The sequence below is a fragment of the Alligator sinensis genome, unplaced genomic scaffold (genome assembly GCF_000455745.1).
Source record: "Alligator sinensis unplaced genomic scaffold, ASM45574v1 scaffold798_1, whole genome shotgun sequence".
NCBI lineage: Eukaryota > Metazoa > Chordata > Crocodylia > Alligatoridae > Alligator > Alligator sinensis.
Genome location: NW_005842138.1, coordinates 1,897,240 through 1,922,076, shown reverse-complemented (window position 1 = coordinate 1,922,076; position 24,837 = coordinate 1,897,240). Strand labels below are relative to the sequence as shown.

The following is a 24,837-nucleotide window of genomic DNA, read 5'->3' as shown; positions in this document are numbered from 1 at the left end:
TACCGGGACCCGTGGGTGTTATTGTAGAGGCTGCTGCTGAATGGACTGTGTAGGCCCTCATCTGACTTACAAGGTGCTACTGGCTAGGCTTGGGCCCTCAGCTGATCTGATAGGTGCTGTTGGCTGCCCACCCTGCTCAACATCACTTCATTTGGGCATAAAGAAGAGGAATTTGGTACTGACCAAGGGAAAGATGGGTAGGGACTATCGCTGTTCTCTTCTACTTTGGGGAGCAGAACACACAAAACATCCCTTAATCAGGGTAGATGATAAAGTTGCTACCTGTGATTGTGATTTTTCAGAACAGTTGGGATTCTGACACACTACCTACCAATTTTAAATTACACCTGACCTGATGGCAAGGTTAACAGAGATTGACAGTCTTACTCTATGGAGATATGAAAGATTAGATCAGTGACTTACTTTCTACTTAGCTGATGAGGTTTATTTCTTCCCCAAGTGAAATGCAGCTTTTTTTAGAGAGTGAGTGCTGTTTGCTTTAGAAAGCTCTGGTGCACTGAAAACAACTGTTCTTCTTTGGTCACCATTATTACAGTGCTAGAGCTACTCTGGGTATTTACGCTAACACAAAGAAATACAGTTTAGATAGGCTACAGACAATTTCTGCAGATTATGCTGCCATTACTTTTGCTCATATGTTTTCATGGTTCCAGTTATATTGTGCACTATAGTTATGTTTTTTTGGGTTTTTTTTGTCATGACAGCCTTTTAATCATGGGGCTATTTATCAGCAATGATAGTTGTTCTACATTATACAGTTTTATTCTGATGTTGTGATTCATCTTCAGGTAAATGTTGCACCTACCATCCATTCAGCTGGTGCATTTCCACAGCTCCTCCATCATGGTGCTAGTGTGGGTTCCTTGCCACATAATGAATCCTATTTACTGGCCCAGCAGAATGGCAGCCCAGCTAATGTTCTAGATGCCTCAGTGAGATCTACTACTCCTCAGATTAATGGAAAATCCTCTAGTGATGATGTGGAGCAAATGATCAGAAATATGTCACAGGTAAGAAGATAACATGTTCAAGAATAGTATTTCATTGTTACATGTTTAATGATTTGTAACCACAAATAATGGGTCATTGGAGTTGCTAAATAGATTCTTGCCCTTCTTTGTCAAGAGAAGGGAAGTACCAAAATTACTTGCATGAGACATGCATCTTTCCCTCATAAATTAGAATAGAGGTGCATTTTTTAATTGAGGAAGGTGATTTCCGCACTGGCATAGAGGTATGGGGATTCTGTAACTGCTGCTAAGGATTGTGCTACGTTCCAGCGTCTGTGCAGGAGGGGCAGAGTCCAGTTCGTAGTGTCACTTACTTTCTCCTCTCAACCCCATAACTAAAACACCATCACAGCTTCTGCCATATTAATTACTCAGCCAAAAGCTGCTGTCAGTTTGTCAGGGGTTGTGATGGGGTTATAGCTTGAGCTTTGGTGCTGGGAGGAGAGTATGATTCATGTATTCAGGAGCATTCAGCCATGGTGAGCCCATGATGTGGCAAGGAAAACTCTCTTCTCTAATTCATTCTGCCTTCCCAAAACACGCTGCATGCCTTATTTGAGGGCATGTGGTATATAAGAAAATACTATATTTTTAAAAACAAACTTTTTTATATTGAGGTTACAGTAGACCATGTAATATGAGTCAACAGTATGTCTTTGTTGCAAAAAGGAAAAAGAAAGCCAACAGCATAGTGGGTTGCATTACCAGGAATGTTACTTGCAAGTCAAGGCCTCACCTGGAGTGCTATGTCCAGTTTTGGGCCCTGCACTTCAGAAAAGATGTGGGAAGATTGTAAAAAGTCCAAAGGAGAGCAACAAGGATGATTTGAGGCCTGGACACATGATGGAATGAGGAAAGGCTGAAAGAACCAGGGTTATTTATTCTGGAGAAGAGAAGACTGAGGCAGTCTTCAAATACCTGAAGGGTGATTAAGGAGGGAGGGAGATAGACATTTCTGTATGGCTCTAGGGATCAGGACTAGGAGCAATGGCCTCAAACTGCAGCAGAGTAGATTTAGGTTGAAGGTTAGGAAGAACTTTTTCACTAGAGTGCAGTCAAGCATTGGAACAGGCTCTATAGAGAAGTTGTGGAATCTTCATCACTGAAATTTTTCAGAGCAAGTTAGACAGACACTTAGGCCAAGTACAGACATTGCACATAAACCAGTATAAGTGATCGGAAACCAGTCTGTACCTGTAACAAAATAGAAGTTTGGGGCACATAGACTAGTTTAAAAATGGTGGTATCAGTGTGGTATCAGACTTAATTGGTTTAGATTAGATCAACCTATTGAACTTCTGTACCAGACCCCTATTGATTCATGTTAGGTCACTGTCTGTCAGCATCCCCCACCCCCCAGGGAACTGTGTTGAAGCAATGCCATGCTTGGCTGCTCTGGGCAAGTGTACAGTGGGCCCTGCCTCCAGGCTATCAAAGAGTTGAGCTAGCACAGAATTTCTCCCCAACCCCATGTCCTGTGTCCAGCCAGCTCACAGGACATGGGGTTGGAGAGGTGGTCAGGGAATCTGTGCTAGCTCCCCTCTCTGGCAGCCAGAGCCAGGTCTGTGCAACAGATGCCTCAGTTCCCTTCCCCCCACACTGCTGCTGATAGTGAGTTAGGGGTGTGTGCCCAGCAGCCAGTCAGAGGGGTCCTGTCACTCAGCTGCATTCAGCTGCCCTCCATAGTCTCTGGCAAGCTGGGAGGCATGCAGGAGCTGCCCCAACCTGCTGGCCTCAGCCTGTGCAATCATCCTACATGTCCCTCCACCAGTTGGTGCACTTGTGTTCTGTTCTCTCCTAAACTAACCTAGTCCACTTAGAGAAACCCACATAAGATAGTCTGAGTCTGCCTAGGGCTCTTTGAATGTCTGTACTTAGCCTTAGTTGAGGTGAGTTAGTCAGGGATTATTCTACCTTCAACAGGAGGCTGGACTAGATGACCTTGTGATGTCCCCTCTGGTCCTATTTTACTGTGTTCCTATGTGCAGGACTGCTGTTTCACGGATGAAGGGTGGATTATTATTATTATTATTATTAACACTTGCTCTCTGGAATTTATACCTATTTGTTTTCCTAATGCATTAACATTTGTGTTTGTGGAGCACTTTGCAATAAATATTAAAAGGTGTTACATTTTATACAGCTTGTAATGTATCATAGAATTGGAAATTAGAGATGAAAAAACCCTCTAAGATCATCTTGTCCACACCCTGTGACTGCAGGATAATTTCGTATAGTAGACAGAAGTCTGTCCATACTTCCATTGACTTTAGTTATGTTGACCACATGAAATCTGGGACAGTATTTGGTCCTGAAAATTTCCAGGTCCTTTTCCATTTTACTTTTAAAAGGCTCAGGTGAGAGGTTCTATATCACCTTCCTAGGAAGATTTTCAAAGTCTAATGGACAATCAGGAATTGTTTCCTGATCACCTAAGAGTTTCTCTCCCTTTCCCCACAGAATTTCATCCCACTAATCCTAGTTATGTCCCATAATTGCTTTTTATGCTTCAAGAACTTACAGGTGTTATGTCCTCCTTTAGTCACCGTTAAGCCAAACTATATATTTAACTTCTAATCTTTTCCGAGGCTGTAATAATTTATATTGCTCTCCCTGAAATCCTTGAAATGTGTCAGCTTTCGTTTGGCCTATAAGTAGGTAGATAACATTTCATAATGATAAACTGTTCATTTATTGACCTGTATGAAGTCTCAGTTGTAAGAGTTTGATTACAATTTTATGTGTAGTTGTGTTTAAAATGATTCAGCAGATTTTTCAGTGTTTAATGTGTGTGTCTTGTTTGTTTGGTTTCCGGAACAGGGTCGCCTCATTGAGACCATAGATCTTGTTAAACCTCTAAGTGGTGGCTTGGGCTTTAGTGTTGTGGGATTGAAGAGTGAAAACAGAGGGGAACTGGGAATATTTGTGCAGGAGATTCAAGAGGGAAGTGTGGCACATAGGTAAGAACACTGATAGATTAACATTATTATAAAAATATTGCATAACAACATAATGTGAACACTGCATAACAGTGTAATTTGGTTTGGGGCATTATTTTGTGGGTTTGTCATTGTCATGGTGCCAGGGTTATTTCTTGCAGATTCTCAAGCCTAAAACATTTCAGTCTCAACTGAAAAGCAGACAATTTAAACAAAAAGTTTAAATTGTAAATGTAAATTTAATATTAATTTATTGCATTGGAGCAGAGCTTCATCTGATGACTGCACTAATCTTTTAAAATATTGTATTTTTCCAGATGCAGGAATTGACTCTGATCTTACTTGCTGACAACATTCCCAATTATAGTATCAGGAATATTGTTAATCTCCATCAAAGGCAGAGTAGTTTTTTTAAATGTTGTATAGAAGATGCCATTGTTGCTGTAGATCTTGATTCTGATGCCTTCCTTACTTTGACTAGCACAAAGTAGCCTGATAGGTAGAGTAAGGTTTCACTGAGCAAAAGTGTGTGTCTCAGAATGGCTCTCTAGGTGTCACAGCTTCAAGCAATGCTTAACCTAAAATGTGTACACTGGTGAAAAAACATTGGAATTAACCAAGTGCTTCCAGATAGATGTTCTTACCTGAAATTCAGCAATAAGTGTTTGCTGAAAATATCCTGTAAGCTTCAATCCTGAGCCCACAAGTCATGACTGAAAAGGAGAAAACAAGACTCTTACCATGGGAAGTAGATAGGCCAGGCTTAGGTACCTACAGCTAAATAGTGGGGAACAATTTAAAAGAATTTGTGTGTTCTGCTCCCCTTATCTGCCCCAGATAGCTTTGCACCTGGGTTCATCTGTTCTGTTCTGTGCCATGCCTCTGGCTCATCATATGTACCGATCTGGGCTATCGATCCTCCATATGAATGTGAACTCTATAATATGCAGGGTTGCATGATCTTTTGCAGAGTATCTTCTCACCTGCCTGTGCCATGTGATTTGACTCATGCATAGGCTCAAGCACCCACCAAAAAAATTAGCAGGTGCTCAGCATCCATGAGCCATGGCTATTTTGCTTTTACATGTTAGATCTCCCTCCCTTCCCCCCCCTCCCCCCCCCACAAAAGAAGAAAGAAAGAAAAAAAAGAAAGAAGCTTTACCAGAAGAAGCAAAGCGTTATTTCAGCCAAGCTTTGCGGCCTTGGTAAAGATCAGGCACTTCAACAGGGCTTTTTGACACTTTTAGCTAAAGCTGATTCAATTAGCTATTAGATGAAAGCACCAAAAAAGCCCCACTAAAGTGCCTAATCTTACAGATGCTGCAGCATCGGGTTGAAGTAGTACACTGCCTCTTCTGGGCACTCACAGGGCTTGGTGCAGGAATGTTCTGAGTTTAAATTAAAGTGCCATTGTTTGTTTTGTTTTGTTTTGTTTTTATGTCTGCAGGCACCCCCCAGCAAAACCCAAAGTCGGCACCTATACTCTTCCGTGTTTTTTTTTTTTTGTCTAAACACCATCATGACTTAATGGAGTAGAGAGTATGTGCACTAGAGTTAAATTCAGTAAAACTTTGCTTTTTCTGTATATCACAGCAATTTTTCTAGATTATTTTAGTTCCTTTTTCAAATTGCTTTTCTCTGCAAGTGTTCTATGCTGCTTTGTTCAGATAGAGAAGCTGAGACATATTTTCATTGTCGTAGTTGATTTATAAAGAGAACAAATCATTTGTCAATTCCAGGATGGCCTTATTGGGGAACAGAACTTTTCAACTACTGCAGTGGGTTTCATAAATTTAAGAAGCCCTAGGAGTAATACATCTTCCTATAGTCAGCAAAGGCATTCCAGATTTGCAAACCAAATATTCTGGATTGAGGCTAGAAATCATTTTACCTGGTCACTCCTGAATATTTTGGCCCCCGAGCTAGGAGAGGTAAACCTAGAAGTGCATCATATGGGGAAGCTTGTTTTTGTGACAATTTGTAATTGTCATTTACAATTTTTTAAAGTGTGATTTCCAGGGCCTTTGCTTGTGTGAATCTAATAGAAGAAATGAAGAAGGCTGTGGACAGGTTATCCATAGAGACTCTTTCCTTTGAAGTAGGTCTGGGAAAGGCTCAGTATATGACTGTACAGAAATGCTTCCTTTGCCAGGAAATGAGTTATTTTTATAATTTATACTAGTTTTCCATTTAAAATGGATCTGTTTTATCATCCTCTCTCTTTTTCCCCCTCTCATTTTCTGGAAACAAAATTAGTTTTCTTAATATGTTGATGAAAGTATGTTCCACTGCATGATTTGATGAATATTCAGAACTTTTGCTCTGAACAAAGAAGAGTACTTGGTCTGTTAAGCAAGAGACTCAAAGTCAAGAATAAACATAAGTTCCCAGGCTATGGTTGGGAGCAGCTGAGATCTAACATGCTTAGTCTCGGATGGGGGTGCAGGAAGAAGGGAGCTAGCTGGGGGGTAGTAGCCATGAGAGAGTGGTGGTGGGATTAGCTTCAAAGGGAGCTGATCACCAGGGTGCCACAGTAGCTCCTTGGAGCAAAACTGCAGGGAAAGATTAAAAAGTGCAGAAATAGAAAATGGGATAATAAAAATTTCTGGAAAATTGTCAAAATACTGTAATTTCTGTGGCAACACTTTTTTTTTTTTTTTTGCTGTTTGTGGTTTGTGTTTCTTCTCTATTTATATGCATGTGGCAGAGATGGAAGGCTGAAGGAAGCCGATCAAATCCTTGCTATTAATGGACAAGCCCTTGATCAGACAATTACACATCAGCAGGCTATCAGCATCCTACAGAAAGCGAAAGATAATGTCCAGCTAGTTGTGGCCAGGGGCTCATTCCCTCAGCTCATCAGTCCTGTAGTTTCCCGATCTCCATCTGCTGCTAGCACAGTCTCAGCCCATTCTAACCCGGTGAGTGCATCTCAAATAAAAGGGCAGTGCATTTTCAATTTAGCAGGGGTATGTGCATACAATATCTAGTAGTGTGCGCCATCTGTATATCCCCCACCTGTTATCTTCCCTTATCAACCTGTTTCACCCCTTCAAAACATAAAAGAAACTGTTCAGCCTTGCCCAGGAGGCTCAAGGATATGCCCCTCCTTTCTATGAGCAGAATTCTTAGCCTTTAAGTCTGCCTCACCTAAATCCTAGTATTTAAAGTTCCTTTTGAAGTAGCAGTAAGCAGAATTTCCTCTCCCTCCTCACTACTTTTCTTGTATGGGGAACATAAGGACATAGGTACAGCAGTTCTTCCACCCCTGGGCTGAGCTAGGGTTATGGTTGGCAGCTGTGACAGTCCCTTGATACAAGGATGACAGTCCTCCAGTAAAAAGGGAAGTCAACTGCGAGTCTGTAGGTAACTGAGGAGACCAACCTAAGATGCACACGTTTGACTGCAGACATGGCAAATTGCTCTGGGAAGAAGGAGAGGAGTGTTACAGTACTCTGTATATTATCTAATCATGCCTTGAAGGGCTAACTAAATTTGAACACCTGTGGCTGTAACCAGTAGTATTTCAGACAGCCACTAATCAGACCGCTTTAAGACAAGATATTGTTTATTTTAACAATAAGAATAAAATATTTAGTGAAAAAGGGATTTCAGAACAGCCTTACCTAAAATTTTTCCCATCTCCTGATCATAATCTATACCTCCTTTCTTCAGATATCTTCAGTGGGTGTCCACTTGTTGGTCTAACTCTTCAGAACTACTCTCTGGAGGGATCATTCCTGTTTAAACTTGTCATAATTTATTTGAACTTTCTGTGTGCTTGGGCTTTTTTTCTAATTCTGATATTCTCTCTTAACAACCCTTAAGTGTATATGGAAAAGCAGTTTTCCTTGAGCTATTTTTTTCTTTCCTGATTGCTTTTTTCTTTAAAGGCCTCTATTAAGCTAAGCCAGTATAGTCATACAATACCCATTCCAAAAACCTGATAAAAGCCAATATTAAAAATTAAAGAGTACTGACTTTTTCATTGCAATATCCAGCCTGGGCAAAAGTTATTAGGCAGGAATTATTCCAGGCTCATCCTGTCAGTAACAGACAATGTACCATAGCTTGGGAGCCTATTTACCACATAAGGGACAATTCTGGGTGCAGTTATTTAAAGTAGTATTGAAGAGACCTTCATTGCTCAGTTTGTTGAACATGCCTGGTGCCACATAGTGTTATAGTAATGATTTACATCAATTAAATAAATAGTACTTTGCATTTCCTATTTTTTTTTAATTAACAGACATGAGATATGTAGGAGTTTCCTGGCTTGTGCTTCCATAGGCAGAGGAGTAGAAAGCTGTTGGATTTTCTTTGTTGGGAAGAGGTCTGGTGTGGGGGGCTCCTTAGGGTTCAGAGAGCTAGCCTAGCCAATTTCTGTAGCCAGTTTCTGCATTTCACCATGTCCCTTTCTGGGGTAGGGGAATTTTGAGGTGGAGGCTTGGCTGGCATAATCTATTATTGCCATCTCTAGTTGATAATGTTCACTTTCGAGGTATAGCCTTTGTGCCCCATTTAGAATAGCTGCCAGGCTGCTCTGGAAATGGAGTCGAACTGCTCCCTAAATCAGGCACCCTTGCAGTTCTTCTTTCAGTTGCAGCTGAAATCTGGGGCCTACAGTGTCTTTTTCAGTGCATTCACATGATTTCCACAAACATACATTAGAGGAGATGTAGAGTCTTGATCCTTAGAAGCATAATGAGGGAACTGCCAGGCATATGGGGGAACTGCTACACACAGGGGCATTGTTGACTTCTGGGTGCTGCTGCCTCAACCCCTCCAAACATCCCAAGGCAGCAGTCACAGTTATCCTTCCATAGTTAATGCTACCACTGATCCTGATTGATGCTGAGTATTCCTACTGGGACCTGAAGGCACCCACAGCTGATCAGGACCCTTAAGAAATTGATCTGTAAACTAATTAATTGAGAAGATGCATAGTGGGGAAATTTAACCTATTGAATGAATAATGTATCTTGTGAAATGTCCATTGCCATTTCAATTGGGCTAGTGATAATAGAAAAATGGCAGCTCTTCATAATTCTTTTAATCCTACTGTTCTAGAAATAAGGGGCATCTTTATACGTGGGGATAGATGGGGGGAGGACAGGGGGGGATGGGGAGGATGGGGGGACGTGGGGATGGATGCGGGGAGGTGCTTTAATTAGAGTGGCTCTGAGAGTTGCTGTACCTAAAAGTGCCTGCAGCATCTCATGTATTTTGAGTCCTGGTAGTTCAAAATGGTGGTGGGGATGCTTTAACTAAAATCTCATTCAACGAGCTTTAGTTAAAGCACCCCTGCTGCCATTTTGAAGTACAGGCATACCGAATACACAAGATGTCGAGGCTTCTGGAGTGTGCTTATTAGCACTCTCCCGCAGACTCGATTGATTGAGTCTGTTCTGATGCACTGTAATTACAGTGCATCAGAGCTGTGTCCCTGTACAGGCACCCAATATACGCTTAGCTTGTGACAAGTTATAATATGCGTGAGTCATTACTTTAATGTTTTGCAAGCTTATATTTATTCCTTTCAGGTCCATTGGCAACACGTGGAAACTATTGAATTGGTGAATGATGGATCAGGTCTGGGATTTGGGATAGTGGGAGGAAAGTCAACAGGAGTGATAGTTAAAACCATCCTTCCTGGAGGAGTAGCTGATCAGGTAAATTCATTCTAGCAACTACTTGTTTACTGTTTACCATAGTGTATAAAGTTAATGTAAGTCTGTCAGTGTAACATGAAGGAACAATAATTTTCTTCCACCTAGGCTGAAAGAAAGCAATGATAGTATAATAGAGATTGTGGAATTATCCTGATTAAGGCTCTATACCAAAAACAGAATTTGGCTTCTAGGCCATTTCCTCTGTTACCTAGTACCTTTCCTGCTGTGTGCTGATGAGCATTTCGTATTAAGAAACAGTCTTTCATCAGTTCCAATTCAAAACAAAGAAGTGACCAAAATTTTGTATCCAGATTTGGTGATCTCAGTCTATTTCCCTAGGGGCCGCATCTACACAAGTGGCAGACTGTGTAGTTGTTACTGCATAGTAATTTAGTACTTGCATAAAAGCAGTTACTAAATGAATGCGGAGTCACCGGCATTACTGCACAGCACCATCGCTGCACAGTTTTTTCCCAATGCTACTGCGCAGTAGCTTGTTAGTACTGTGCAATATCATCACTGCACAGTTGGTGCCCAGCAGCGCTACTGCGTATTAGTGTCTCATGTAGACGCTCCCAGGGAGAAATGTCTGTAACAGTCAGCGACTGAGTGGGTGTGGAGAACTACTATTCTTTTGACTAATAAAAACAGCCTCTGCAGATCAATGTTGAGGCACAGAGACAGGGTAGTGTTTAGAAGCTTGTACTGCTATGAACAACTCCCTGAGATGTGTGCCATTTTAATACTTTTAATGGGGACTAAATTCATATGACGTATTTTTGAATTTTAAAATGAAAGCAATAGGAGACTAAATTAAAAAATGCCTTAAGAGCAGTGTAATCTTAATAGATACCACAGTAAATGAGACATTTATTTTGTTTTAAAATTATGATTAAGCCCAAGGACCAGGTGTTTAAAGAAGGGTATGTATGCATTTGTGTTTGGTCATATCTTCACACAGTTGTGGTGTAAATGGATACTTCAAAGTGAAAATTCTCATCTGTGCATGCAAGTGCTAAATACGGGGAAGCCGGCTGCATAATTTCACAGATTTTGCATGTATGAGTGAATGTCTTCTTTTGTTCTAAACATTGCTAGGTACACTTGAAGCCATACTTGTCTCATGTTGAGTGTATGCTTTCCCACTCTGCTAAAATATGGTCTGATATTAAAAAAAAATTATAGTCACCCGGCTCTCACATTTTAAAACAACTAACCCACACATGATTTCCAGCTCATATGTTTAGGAAAGGGGAAAGAGCACTTGCTAATATTTTTAATTACTTTTATGTCTGGTTGGTTGCTTGCTCATCTAGCATGGAAGGTTATGCAGTGGAGACCATATTCTGAAAATTGGCGATACAGATCTGAGTGGCATGAGTAGTGAGCAAGTGGCCCAAGTTCTGAGACAGTGTGGAAATCGAGTGAAGCTGGTCATTGCAAGAGGTCCCATGGAGGAACCACCTCCACCAGCAGTCCCACCAGGCACCCCTATACCAACATCCATGTCTGAGAAACAGGTAAATGAAAACAAAATGTGTAAGATGTGTTAAATGTTTTCCAGAAATTGGATAGCTTTACATTTATTTTTTGAAGAACCTATATTTCAACAACCAGTATGTTTTCAGCCTGTATACATGAAAAGCTGGATTCTAAAAGCAAAAGGTAGGATCCCCCTTACAGCTGGGGGAGTTTGTTCATAGAGGACTTTGAGAATCCAAGTTTGAAGGCACACGTGTAATGCAAATAACTTCAGAAGTGTTTTGGGAACAGCTGAATGATCAGGTGCTGCAACAACTCCCAGTGTTTTCCAACCCTTTCTGTTGGCTGCGCCAGCTGGATCTGTAGCGCTTTTCCCTGCCGGCCTCTCCTCTTCCTCCCCAGGCAAACTTCTTTATCTCCAGATTGTCACAACCTTCCATCAGACAACCCTTTCCTATGCCAGCTGGCATACAGCTGCAGGTCCTTTCCTAGGTCACCTGGCACAGCTTCATTTGCTAGCCAAATGCCAGCAATTCAGCCAGCTGCTCCCCTTATTTTTCCTCTGATGCTCCGACACTGCAACTTTTCTCCACTGCTTTCCCTCTTTCCTGAGGAGCAAACCTGTCTACAGATGCCTCCAGGACCATCCATATGCCTAAATGATTCCCTCTTAAAATCATGCAAGTGTGTCAGGGGAGCAAAGAGTTTGTTTAGAAAAAAGGTAAAATAGATTGTTAATGTATAACAAGTTCCCAGGTTCCATTTGCTTATCCAATTGGTTGTTATAGTGAAAATCACCATATCTTCAAGAGGCATGCTGTAGTAGAAGTATCACAATATGTACAGGTTTCCCTCACTTTATGTGGTACATGTGTTCCTGGAAAATGGGGTATAACTTGAGTTTGCATAAACGGACCCCATTTTACAATGTAACAAATAGGAATACATTCCAAGACCTTGACTGTACTGACCCCCAGACCCATTTCTACCACTTTTACAAAACAATATTGGTACTCACCAGCAGCAGACAGTACACACAAGCACAGGGCAGTATCATAATGGGGATGGCAACTACAGAAACACATGTCGCAGATAACAAGCAAGGAGCACAGATCCACACAGGAGACTGTATTTTGGTGTGCGTCACTCCCACAATGCACTGCACAAAGCAGCTGACTGCGGGCTTCCACTACACCAATGGCACCAATTTACCTTGCATATAGTTAATTCTTGATATAAAAAGGGTCATTGCATGAGAGTGAATTCGCACATACAGAACCCACATAAATCAAGGAAAGCCTGTACACTAAACAGCTGTTTAAATAGGACATTCAAGTATTCTTTTTTTTTGGCTTTGTAACATTCCCCGGTAGTGGACTGAGAAACTACTCAATATTTGTGTGGTAGAAGAGCACACACAAACTGACACATGTAAGTAGATGAATAAAATAAAAGAGAGGAAATGGTCATTTTTTTGTCTAAAATGTATCTTACTTGCACTCAAAAATTATTGTCGTTTTTAGCTTCTGTGACTATGTCTAGAGATAATCTTCTGCATATCAAATTATTTAAAGTACTTCAAGCCACATGGTTTTATTAATGGTTAGAGGCAAACTCTTGAAATGGTCTTCCCTTATTTAAGAGTTTCTTACTCAAGAACTTAATTATTTCATAGTGCCCAAGAAGACAGACAAGGTAAGGAAATAGTACTGGTGGGTTGGGATGGGCAGGTTCCTCTTAATATGGATATTAGGTCTTCTTGAAACAATTGGGGAAGGAAATTATTGTTTATCATTTATGCAAGCCCCAAAGAGAAACAGAAACCTATTTGATCCTTAGTTCCAGCTTGGAATGTTATCCCTTTAACATTTTTTGGAAAATGCAATGTACTGAAATGTGATACTTCCAGGGAAGCTTATGTGCAGAAAATGTATTATAGAGAGGGATGAATAACCAACTTGAAAATTTTGTTTATCTTCAAAGAAGAAGTTTTAGAGAGGCAGTTGATTCTTATGACTTCCTGGATCAAAACGGATTATGTTCAGGATTTTCTGGTTGTGATGTGATATGGTTGCAGCCTCTGATACAACATCATTATTTTAGTATTTTCTATTATCAATGAAATTATGGAAAAAACCTCTGTTTTACCTCCCTCCTCACCTTTACCCATGTTCTTGTATTCTCTCATCCCTTTAACACAGCTTCTCGCAGAAGTCATTCTGTATTTGGACAGCTGCCTATCCCTGCACAAAATTTCACTCTTTAGAGAAGGTGCAGACAGAGGAACTCTGCTGATAATGCTGTTAGCCTTCTCCCTCTCTAATGCATAACAAAATTTAACCCTTAGAGTTTGACCAGGGAACCTTCTTCAGGCGAAAGAAGTGGGGATGATGCCAGTGAACTGGCACTCCTCACTATGTCCCCTAGGAAAGATCTGTCCTTCAGAAACTCATCAGCTCACGCAGATGCAAGCAATTATCAGGCTGTAATCCTGGACCATTATTATCTCTGGTCCAAATAACCCTCTAATATGATAGGCAGATGTGCTTTGGAGCAGCAGAATTAGATGTTCTTCTCATACTCATAAGCATCTAGAAATCTGTTCATTTATTCCAATAAAGGAATGAAGTCATACCCTCAGCTGCTGTACCTCAGCATAGTTTTACCAAAGTCAATAGAACTCTGCTGAGATACACCAGCCAATGAATTTTTATTTTGAACAGCAGTAAAAAAGCCAATTTGTGGAAATGATATACTTGAATACAATGAAGTTAAGTTTTCCAAGTTGATTTCTTTAATACTAAGGCTGTTATTGTTGAGGTAGGTATTTAATATGCATTCTCCGGTTGTAATCATAGCACTTCCGTTAGCAATAAATAAATGATTTGTTACTGAAAGCATTCTTTTTCATAGAAGACTGTAGTGGGTGTTAGTGGTGATTGTCATTATTTAGCTGCTGGAAGTATAATTGCTACCTTCTAAAATAGAAATTTCAAGGCTTGCTAAAAACAGGAAACATAATTGTTTCAATAGAAAAAGATTTCATTATGTTTTACACTTGGCACATATAGCAGAAAAAAAATCTCAGTAGTTATTGGGCACTTATTTAAAAGTGAATGCAGAAAACTATAACTTTATACTTCATTATTTTACATTTAGCACATTGGTTCTTGTTATCTGCATACAGCAGATTGAATGTGGAGTTCTAGAACAACTCCATTCTATACACTGAAGTATGTAAAGCATATGTTGTATAAATTATTGTGCAAGACATTTGATGTTCAATTTTTTAAAGCTCTACCAGTCATTTATTATTCACCGAGTAATTCCATGGTCTGTAGGCCCGTACTGGGGAGATTAGAAAAGTGGGTGGCAGGATCCCAGTAACAAGCAGATGAGGAATATTATCTGTGTAGCATGGCTGTCTGAATTCCAGGACAGGAGCAGAAGAAAAGTTATCGCTTCATTTGTGACGTGTCCTTAGTGCTTAACATCATGGAATGAAGTTGCATTTAAGAAGCTTTTCTGTTTCATTACTTTTTTTTTAGACAGAGAAGACTGCTGATAGCTATGAAGATGGTGAGAAATTTGATGTGGAGCTGACTAAAAACATCCAAGGATTAGGAATAACTATTGCTGGTTACATTGGAGATAAAACTTCAGGTAATGTTAAATCCTGAAGTTTTCAGCATAGACTAGCTAGCATGCATTCCAAATTTGACTTAGACTCTAGTATATGCATATATAAGCAAAAACTTTCTAATGGTTATAAAAAAAAGAATTGAAATCTTTAGAGTGGGAGATATGGATGTGATCTATGTTTCATTACAAAACCCATATTTAGGGCTTATAAATTCAATTAATTAAAAAAATTAATTCTTGGCCAAACTATAGCATAGGCCGCCTTTAAAAAAATTCTAAAATAAATTGATGCAGCTGTTTTTCAGGTAGATGGCTGCTCTTTTTTTTTTTTTATAAGTAAATACTTTTTTTTTTGCATTTCTGCAGTGAGTAGGTTAATAATGAAGACAGTTTTACCTGTTGTTTTTAAAAACTAAATCAACTTCTGCTCCCAATCACGTATGTATATAGTAAATGTGGATTATCTCTTGGTTTTGGTTATTTCATATTTATTTACTGGTGTAACTGAGAATGAAATTGGGCTACCTAAATTAAACAAAAATCTAATGCTTACTTGCAGCAGTTATATTTCTAATAATTTCAACTGAATTTGAGAGAAATGATCCCACATGTTATGATTGATCCATATAAGGAAAATAAATAATACATTATTATTATTATTACAACAGAAATAATAATAGAAGAAATTATGGGTGCCTCATGCATCACTGCCAAATGTTTGAGAATATGATGGTGCATAAGCATTAATCCTATACTCTCTGCACAGCCATGAACTGTCCCCAGCTAATAAACCCAGTGTATAGCCCCATATATCTTTGTTGGTTTCTCCAACTCTCCTCAGTCCCTATTTGACGCCTTTTGCCTTCCTAAGCCCTGTTCTGACTTCTTACCCTCACATACTTGCTCACAATAACTAGTTAACTATTAATTGTCTTTTGGAGGACTGTCACCCTTTCAGTATTTATCCTGGATACTTCTGCTGCCCTTTCTGGTTCTCGTGGTCTCCATTGCGGCCTTTTGCCTTATTTAGGTATTACAGGATGAGTTAAGGCAACTATGGCAAGACATTTAGGCTGCTGACAGATGTGGAAAAAAAGTCTTTACCAGAAGAAGCAGCCCATTAGTTCGACCTGTTTCCACAGCATCTGTATATATTGCATGCTTCAGCGTGGCTTTTTGGAGCTTTAATCTAAAGCTGGTTCAATCAGCTATTCGAGAAAAGTACCAAAAAGCCCCATGAAAGCACCCAATCTATATATATGTTGGATGAGCCAGGTCCAACTAATGCAGTGCCTCTTCTGGGCATGTGCTGGGTTCAGTGTGGGAGTGCGCCGAGTTTAAAGTAAAGTGCCGTTTTTTTATTTTTTTTTGCATCTGCAAGCATAATTAATTTATAATGAGAACTAGCTGGAAGTTCAGATGAAATATTTCTCTCTCAGAAGTTGCTCATGGAGTAAAACAAACACATTTGCAGTTATGTATCATGGAAATTTTGATGAAATATGTTGACTTTTTTGTCACAGTTGGCTCCCCAGACTGGCAGACTTTATCAGTAGCTGGCTCTTTGGGTTTCCAGGCTCAGTGCTGACTATAAATGACCCAGTTTTGCTCTTAATGAAGGAAGGCAGGAGGGAAGGGAGAAGAAGTTTTATTGGCTGAAATTCTTGTCTATGTTCACTTACTTTACTTTGAGGTTGTGGGGGGGGGAGTAGGAGATTATCTTTTGGACAACTTTAATAATAAATAATAAATTTGTTTTTAAATCCCAGAACCTTCAGGTATCTTTGTGAAAAGTATTACAAAAGGCAGTGCTGTTGAACATGATGGTAGAATCCATGTTGGAGATCAAATCATAGCTGTAAGTGGACGTCAGTATATTTGAATTTGTATGTGAAATGCAATCAAATTTGGTGGGTGGGGGGGTTGGAATATTGGGTTTACTTTATAGCAGTGATCAAAACAGATGAGGATTTAGTGGGAAATGATGACTCTTTTGTTTTGTTTAAATGTTTTATAACACTGTCTTTCTGATGGTGCTCATTTTATAAATAGGGCTCTGTTCCTTAAAAAAAAAAAGTGATCAGTGACACTTTTGTTTTCTCCTAGCAATAGAGAGTTCTTAGCATGCCCAGTGAAAGCAGAGATCTTATTCATTAGGTCTCATAGAAAGCAAATACTTGTTAAGTAATTTCAACGAGACCTAAAATTATACCCCACTGCAAGTTTCTTAGTGTTCTGAGAAAGAAAAGACCTTTTTATAACAACAAAACTGTGGGTAAAAGGTTGGAAAATTTCTCAAGATTATTCATTGGAAATATCAGGTAGTAGGATTTGGAATCCAAATGCATAAATTATTTTTATCTTGGAGATATCAGAGCTACCCTCTTAGCTCCATGTAAAGTAAATAGTAGGAGGAAGCTAATCTGTATGTGGGCATACATGTGTATATATGTGTGTGTATGTATGTTTTTACTGTGGTGTAAATATGGGGTACAAACAGCTAAATAAAATAAATCTGAGTAGTTTTCTGAAATCCAACTGCAGAAAGATCTGAGTTAGTCTGAGGCATAAAAAAGGAAAGAACAAAAGAAAAAATAACAGGGTTCAATTCAACATGAAAAAGTTTAATAGTACAAGCTTATTTTATGTTACTTTCTATTTAGACAAGCACTGAAGAGTTGGAAGAAGTTCAGAGAAGGACAGCAAAAATGATTAAGGGACTGGAGGGATTGATTTTTCATGCAGGGAGGATTAAAATAAAGGAGTATGTGTATTGTGTAGATAGGCAGGCCAAACAAGTACTAGGGTAAAGGGATATGATATTTCTGCAAGGATTTGAAAGATAAACATACCAAAGAGACATAGAAATAGGTTAGGGTTTGGGGCTTAGGAGGAAGAGTATATTTCTGGAAGTAATAAAGCTGAGCAAAGGAATATTTTGCCTGAGTATCAGGAAAATAAATTAAATTAAGTGTATTAGATGATAGAATAGCTTAACGGCAGACTAGATAGAAGTGCAGTTGCGTAAAACTGTAGACTAGAATAAGCAAGTATAGATTAACTATATGAATACTGTTCGACTGGCTAAGGGAAAGTCATGGGATATCTTGTATCTGATTTCTGTGATTCTCTGATTAAATAGTTAATATGAACAGAAGATACTTTAAATTTTTTAAATATTCTATACAGATAGAAGTATTTATGGAACGGTAAAAGAAATGTTTCTCTTTGCTTTCCTTATCACCTACCCCCATTAGATGAGCACTGATGATTACCATATTTGGCTTTCTTGCCTCAAATTTTCTACATATAAGTAATGATGTTGGGATCACTAGTGTGTAGACAGTTATACAAACATATCAATGTATAGAAATCAGGCATACATTATTTTAGCTTCCAGCAGCGTATGAAACAAAACACTGAAAACACTGGCTGTTGCTTACAGCCCTGCTACCTTCATTGCTCTTATGATGATAATAATTGTGGGATATTATAGTCAAAACTGTCTCGTGTAGTCCATGCAACAGTAGCCATTGTGTTTTTTCTCCATTATCTACCCCTTTCATGACCTTGCTTTGCATTTAATTTAAAACAATGTGTGACTAGCAAGTTACCTTGTGGGCAGAGAATATTTTAATGTATTTTTCTCTGTCTGGTGGCTTTCTGGTTAATAGACTCCTTTTAATCATGCAGGTGGATGGCACAAATCTTCAGGGTTTTACCAACCAGCAGGCAGTAGAGGTTTTGCGTCACACGGGACAAACAGTTCGACTCACTTTGGTCAGAAGAGGGCTAAAACAGGAAAATCACATTCAGTCCCATGAGGACAGCAGTGCAGCTGTTCAAAAGGACATAATGTTCCAAACAATGAATAATGGCACTGATAAAGGTAATTAGAACTACTTTTACTTCAAGGAAACTGAATGCATAGCCTGAAAAGAAAATGGCAATGGAACTGTTGAGTGAAATGCCTTTCTGGTACTACTATCTATGCTGCTCTTCCAGGGATCGCTACTTGCATTTTTAATTAGTGCTTAGAAGGAGTAGCATTATTTGTTCATTCCTAAAATAGATTTTGATGTCAGTTGTCTTGACCACTGGTTCTCAACTGGAATATCATGGCACCTGGCCATAGTGCCATGAAACCTCCTCAGGGGTGTTGCAATACAGGCATTGCTGCCACAGCAGCAACCGGGTAAAACTGCCTTGTACACACTCCAGCTGAATTAGGGCTGTGATCAGCCTCAAGCACATGGAGCTGACTCAGCTGTAGCCCTTTCTAGTTCAGCCCCTCCCATGCTCATCCCAGAAACAGAGGTACATGGTATAGTGCCACCTGCACATCTCCATTTCTGGTCTGGACTGGGTGGGCCTACACAGCATGAGTCAGCTTCTGCCTGCTTTAGGCTGATCACATCCTTAATGCAGTAGGAGTGTATGTACGTGCCACAGCCCTTCCCAGGTGGACAGTGTTTTATCCAGGGGCAGAATAATCCCATTTGTGAAGCACCAAATTGAGGCAGCACCAACAGTGGTTCTTAACTGTGGGTGCTGCCAAATTTAAAAAAACGGTGGAGGGGTGCCCTGACTGAAAAGGTTGTAAACCACTGTTCTAGACTCTTGCTGATATGTTATAAGGCTTTGAGCCTGAAAGTCCTTGCTTATAATACAAGGCAGATGAGTGCAGAATTGTCCTGTTCCTGTTCAAGAATGAATGGAGAGTACAAGTAAGAGTAAGCAAAGACTTAGCCTCTTCCATGAGCAGAAGCCCCCTGCATTTCTGCATGCCATTTGAAGACTTTACTTTTGCATGAAATGCTGAAAATAAAAAAAGTGATGTTTGGGTAAAGACAACTGGTGACAAGCTCATATAGTGTATCGTGTATTAGGTGTATGCATATCAGAAGTCATTGTCAAATGTTGCCATCAGGTACATTAGTAAGGTTTTAATACAAACAGTTAACATTATGTTGCAAATATACATCTTGATACATATCAGTAAGTCAGTGTTTTGGGTACATACAGTGTCCACACAGGCTGCACATAAAGAATTTTTTTAAATAAACCAAGTCGTTGATCGCTATCAGAATTCCCAACTTACAAATTAAACCATAAGTACTCTTGTAGCTGTTTAAATCTTGCAAGAGAAATTGTTCATTGTAGTCTCTCTCAGTATTTTCAGGCTCACATAAAACCATGAAGGAATCAACTTGCATAGCTAAGACTCTTCCATAGAAACTAATGTGTCTCCTGCCCAGAGATGTTCAAATTTTGTGACTGCAAGCAAGAATTCTCTCACCTAATATTTACTGTCATAGTAGCACTTTTGGCAGAGAGCCTGTCCAATAGCTAGGTTTGAAAGTATAGGTGGTGTTATATATAGGGGTCTATGCAAATTGAGGAGGCAGGCGGCCGATTTCACTGGCAGCTCATGGGGCCGGACACCATTTTTGTGGGCTTATCAGGGCAGGCCCTCCCCCCACGCCCATGCTGCTGGCCAAGGGACCAGTGGCCCTGCCTGTCACTACTGATTGGTTGAGGGCTGTCCATTATATGGCCCTGCGTCTCTCTGCTGCTTTGCTGAGATGAGTGGGACCACATGACAGGCAGCCTTCTCAGCCAATCAGGGGCAGGGTCAGCAGCCATCTTGCCTGCTCCTCTTCATGCTGGCAGCTCCCCCTCCCCTCTTGTCCTCTGTCAGGCTGCACAGCGGGGCCACAGCAGCCATGAGGTTTTCTGACTCCCACTGGGGAGGCAGCATTTTATTTTTATTTAGTTCCCCTCTCCCCAGATTTCGCAGACATCATCTGATTTTGTGATTTCCATGAAATGCACAAAATTACAATTTGAGTAGGTCCCTAGTTATGGATTGGTGGTTCTCAACCTCTGCCCTGTAGGTTAGATCTGTCGCATGGAGCTGTCATCCAGATCTTGGATCTCTACATAGGTCTGGCAATTTGGGAGCTGGGGTGCAGTAGTAGAATTAATTGCTGCTCTCTAATGCCAAATTTCCCAAGTGGAGGCCATTGGGCTGGGTGATGATTACAGGATTGATCCATGGTGAGGGGTCATTCTGTGTCCAAATCGTGGCCTGTGGGGTTGGGCTGGCATACTGGGTAGCTCTACAGCCAAAATGCAGCTTCATACCGACCCCATGTATGGTATCTGGCTCTTAAACCTATCCCATGCCACTCACAGGGCTGAATGGATTGAGCATCATTGTTGTAGATCACTGTCATCATCTTTAATATCACCCAGAAATAAAAACTGAGTTAATAGATATATTGCAGAATGGCCAGCACACATGTCCTTAACCTTACAAATAGCAGAATACAACTGAGCACCATTTTGCCTTTAAAATAGAAAATTTGTCATAAAAAGCATAGTACTACAAGAAGACAACTTCTTTTAAAAATAAAGCATTTCCTCCTAACCCTTCCCTTGCCCCTGTAGGATGGAACTATAACCTACAAAGAATTGTGCTGTCCCAGCTCCAGTAAAAATTGGTGACAGATGTCTTGATGAATATTAAAATGCACAAAATGTCTGAGGGTATTCTTCTTTTCCAGAACCTTGTGAAAGCGAGCAGGGATCTTCATCACTGGCATGCATTGCCAGTACAGTAAACATCAAAGAGGACATTAAACAGCAAGAATCAGGTTCTTAATAATGTTCAACAGTATCTTTTCTGTGAAAATGCTTTCTCTGGTCTGTGCTTACACAAAAACCATGCTTTCTGTATGGATCCCAAGTAAAGTATTTGTGTCAAGATATGCAGGTAGAAAATGGAGTTAGCTACAGCAGAAGAACATTTAAATATTCTGATTGTTTCAAAACAAGTATTGGCATTGAAGGTTGGGGTCAGATTCTAGTCCAGGTATTAGGTGTGTAAGTGGACTTACGCACCCGAGCATGATTCTCTTCCACCGTGAATCCCTGAGAGATAGTTAATACAAAATATGATTGGGTCCTCTTTCTTGCTGCTTTTTTTGACTCTGTCTTAAGGGGTAGATGATTATTTGTTAAAAAAGTATGTATATTATGAATTTTTAGGGACCTGAGCAGGGAGGAGTAGAATTGCATTTAGGTGCCTAAGGGTACTTATGCACCTAATTGGTGGAATAAAATCAGGTTTCTCTTAGATACACTTGAAATTAATTTAACTAAACATCTACTTGCTAAAGACAACAGATGAAGTAGTTGGATTTTACCATAACTTTTTTGTGTCAAGTAGTAATCATTTGGTTTTGGTTCATCTCCCCCACCATTGTGTTTAAAAATAATAATGGGCTCCTATACATGTGCAGAGAGGCTGCTCCGATGCACTGTAATTACAGCGCATCAGAGTAGACTTGATTAATCAAATCTGCTGGAGCATGGTAATCACTACACTCCAGGACACTCCAGCATCACGTGTGTGTCCCTGCACTGAAAAATGGTGGCAGAGTGCATTAAACTAAAGCTAGTTCAATGAACTTTAGTTCAAAGTGTCCCACCACCATTTTTCAGCACGGGGATGCTGATAAATGTGATACTCCAGGTGCTTTTAATTAATGCGGCTCTTGGAGCTGCACTAATTAGTGCCCCCTCTTCCACCCCTCCCAATCTCCCAGAGCACGTCTATAAATGCCCATAATGATTCCAACTCTTTGTGACTATCCAAGTCCTATCTCAGGTTTCTTAATTCTTCTAATAGATTTCCCTATAGTGTGTTCTCCAAATGTATTTATATATCTCTTTTCACTAACGGTGTTTGAAATTGAGCTACTTCTTTCTCCTTGGAAATTTCTGACTTTACTGTTCTCTGTCCCAGAATTTTTCTTTTCTAACTTCCACTTACTCTACCAGTTAGATTGCCATGTTTGTATAATAGTCATGTACTATATAATGATACATCATCAAATACCACGCTCTCATAGGTCTTGATGTTAATGTAAGGTCCCTGCCACATGTTCAACTTCAGATGTGATTAACCAGCTTAGAGTGCTCCTGTGACTGGGAGCCCACATCAGCTGCAGGCTCCCAGCCATGGGGATGCTTGGTGCCTCCTTGCAGCTGGGAGCCTGCATCAGCAGTAGGTTTCTAGCTGCTGGGACCCCCATGGCTGGGAGCCTGCATCAGCTGACAGGACTCCCAGCTGTGGGGACATCTGGGGTGCCTCTGCATCTGGGAGCCCTGTCAATTTGTTACTTGCCAGGGCAGGAAGAGCCTGGGATCAAGATCCTGGGCTCCCCCTTCACTGGCAAGCCGTGATGGGATCTGATGTGTGACCCCACAGTCATGCCTCCAGCCATGAACATGTGACATGGATGTCTACACATCTGGAGGGGCCCTAAGTATTCTGTCAGTTCCAGTCACAGATAGCAGCTGAAAACAGTACCATGGCTGTTTTCTAATTTAATTCTTTTTGAGTAGTCTATCAACCATTTTTTCAGGATTTTAGAAAGATGAGGAAATTATCGTTTTTAAAGAGACTCTCCTCAAATGCTTTAGTCACTTATCATCTTGGACTAATATTTTCAAACTTGAGTGCCAGTACGTATTGAAAAAAATTGCCATATTTTTTCTTTAAGGGCACCTATATATGAGCAGCGAGGCTGCTTTGACAAACTGTAATTACAGTTTGTCTGAGCAGCCTTGATTAATAAAATCTGCTGAAGCGTGCTAATTACCGCACTCCAGCAGACTCCACCATCTTGTGTATCAGCGGGGGCACTTCAACTAAAGCTCATTGAATGAGCTTTAGTTAAAGTGCTTCCGCCACCATGTTTAAGCACAGGGATGCTATACACAAGATGCTCTGGGCAGTGTAATTAGAGCGGCTCTCAGAGATGCAGTCATTAAAGCGCCTCCACTCCCGGATCATGTTTATAAATGCCCTAAGTGTCTAAATAGAATTAAGATTTCCAAAGAATATTAAAAGTGTTAGGTACCCAGTTTGTGATTAACCAACTTAGAGTGCTCCTGTGACTGGGAGCCCACATCAGCTCCCAGGATAGAGGAAGGATAGAGGAAATTGGGAACTTTACCCTAGTTGTGTATGAAAATCTTAGCTTCAGTGGGTGTTTCTACATGTGCATTAGATCTGGGAGCAGTTTACTTGCGAGTAAGCTATTCATGAATAAAGGCTCCCAGGCAGGTGTTTACATCAGGGAAGCATGAGCAGATTTGCTGCTAATGTCAGCAAACTGCTCTCATTTCCTGGGGCCCAGAAATGGGTCCCTTCCATCACCAGGGGGAGGTCTAGGCTCCCCCTAGGTACTAGCCCTGGGGCTGGCAGGGAGTACCAGGCCAGGAGATGGCTGTCACCTGGCCAGGGCTGGCACATTGCTCCCTGCCCCCAGGGGGCTGCCTCTTGCCAGGGTGGGGACAATGCTCCGGCAGCAGGGAGCTCCCAGCCTTGGCTCTGTGATTGGGGCAGGGGACTTGGAACGAGCTGCAGGGGAGAGCCCTCTGCCCCAATCCGCCTGTGGTGCAGCTAGCAGCAAGCCTCTGGCTGGGCAGGGATTCCCCACCTAGCTGGGGCTTGCGACTAGCTGCTCCGTTGGCAGATTGGGGTAGGGGGCTGGAACCTGCCCCACCCCTGCAGCTTTTTCCAAGCCCCACGCTTCAATTGTCTGACTGGGGCACGGGGCTGGGACCTGCCCCTGACTGAGACAGTTCCCAGCCCCTGATCCATGATATATAGGGATCTATATAGGGTGGGCACTGGAGAGCCTGTTGCCTGCTTAGCTCTGCAGTTGTGGAGATGGGTGTGGAATAGGCTGGAGAGCTTGTTTACTGCTTAGCTCCATGAGCATGGAGCTGGGTGGGGAACAGGCTTCCCAACCTTATCTCCCAGCCTGAGCTCCACAACCCGGGCAGGGCCCCCTTATTGCCCTAAGAGCAGCTTCCTCGACGGCATGCCCACTGCGCATGCGCGCAGTTTAAAAGGGCCCGCCGACCGGGAAAAAAGCCCAGTTAGGTTCGGAAGCGGCGAGAGATGCGTGGGTGAAAGCTCGCTGCGCCCCCGCTTCCCCGAAGCCTCCCAGAAGCCCCCCAAAACCCTCCAGCAGCCACGCAGCCCCCTGC

At 41.0% G+C, this 24,837-nt stretch overlaps 1 protein-coding gene across 10 annotated transcripts in view; it reads left to right on the top strand.

Annotated features, from left to right (window-relative positions):
* The window catches only part of MPDZ (multiple PDZ domain crumbs cell polarity complex component), a 138,169-nt gene that overhangs the window by 37,713 nt on the left and 75,619 nt on the right, over positions 1-24,837 (top strand). For all 10 annotated transcript variants that reach the window (XM_014520680.2, XM_025206084.1, XM_025206082.1 and 7 more), the window contains exons 4-12: positions 810-1,031; positions 3,852-3,991; positions 6,678-6,891; positions 9,514-9,642; positions 10,959-11,162; positions 14,673-14,787; positions 16,536-16,624; positions 18,460-18,655; positions 21,336-21,425. In XM_014520680.2, the coding sequence (XP_014376166.1) occupies positions 810-1,031; positions 3,852-3,991; positions 6,678-6,891; positions 9,514-9,642; positions 10,959-11,162; positions 14,673-14,787; positions 16,536-16,624; positions 18,460-18,655; positions 21,336-21,425 (1,399 nt within the window). The remainder of the gene's footprint in view (positions 1-809; positions 1,032-3,851; positions 3,992-6,677; positions 6,892-9,513; positions 9,643-10,958; positions 11,163-14,672; positions 14,788-16,535; positions 16,625-18,459; positions 18,656-21,335; positions 21,426-24,837) is intronic.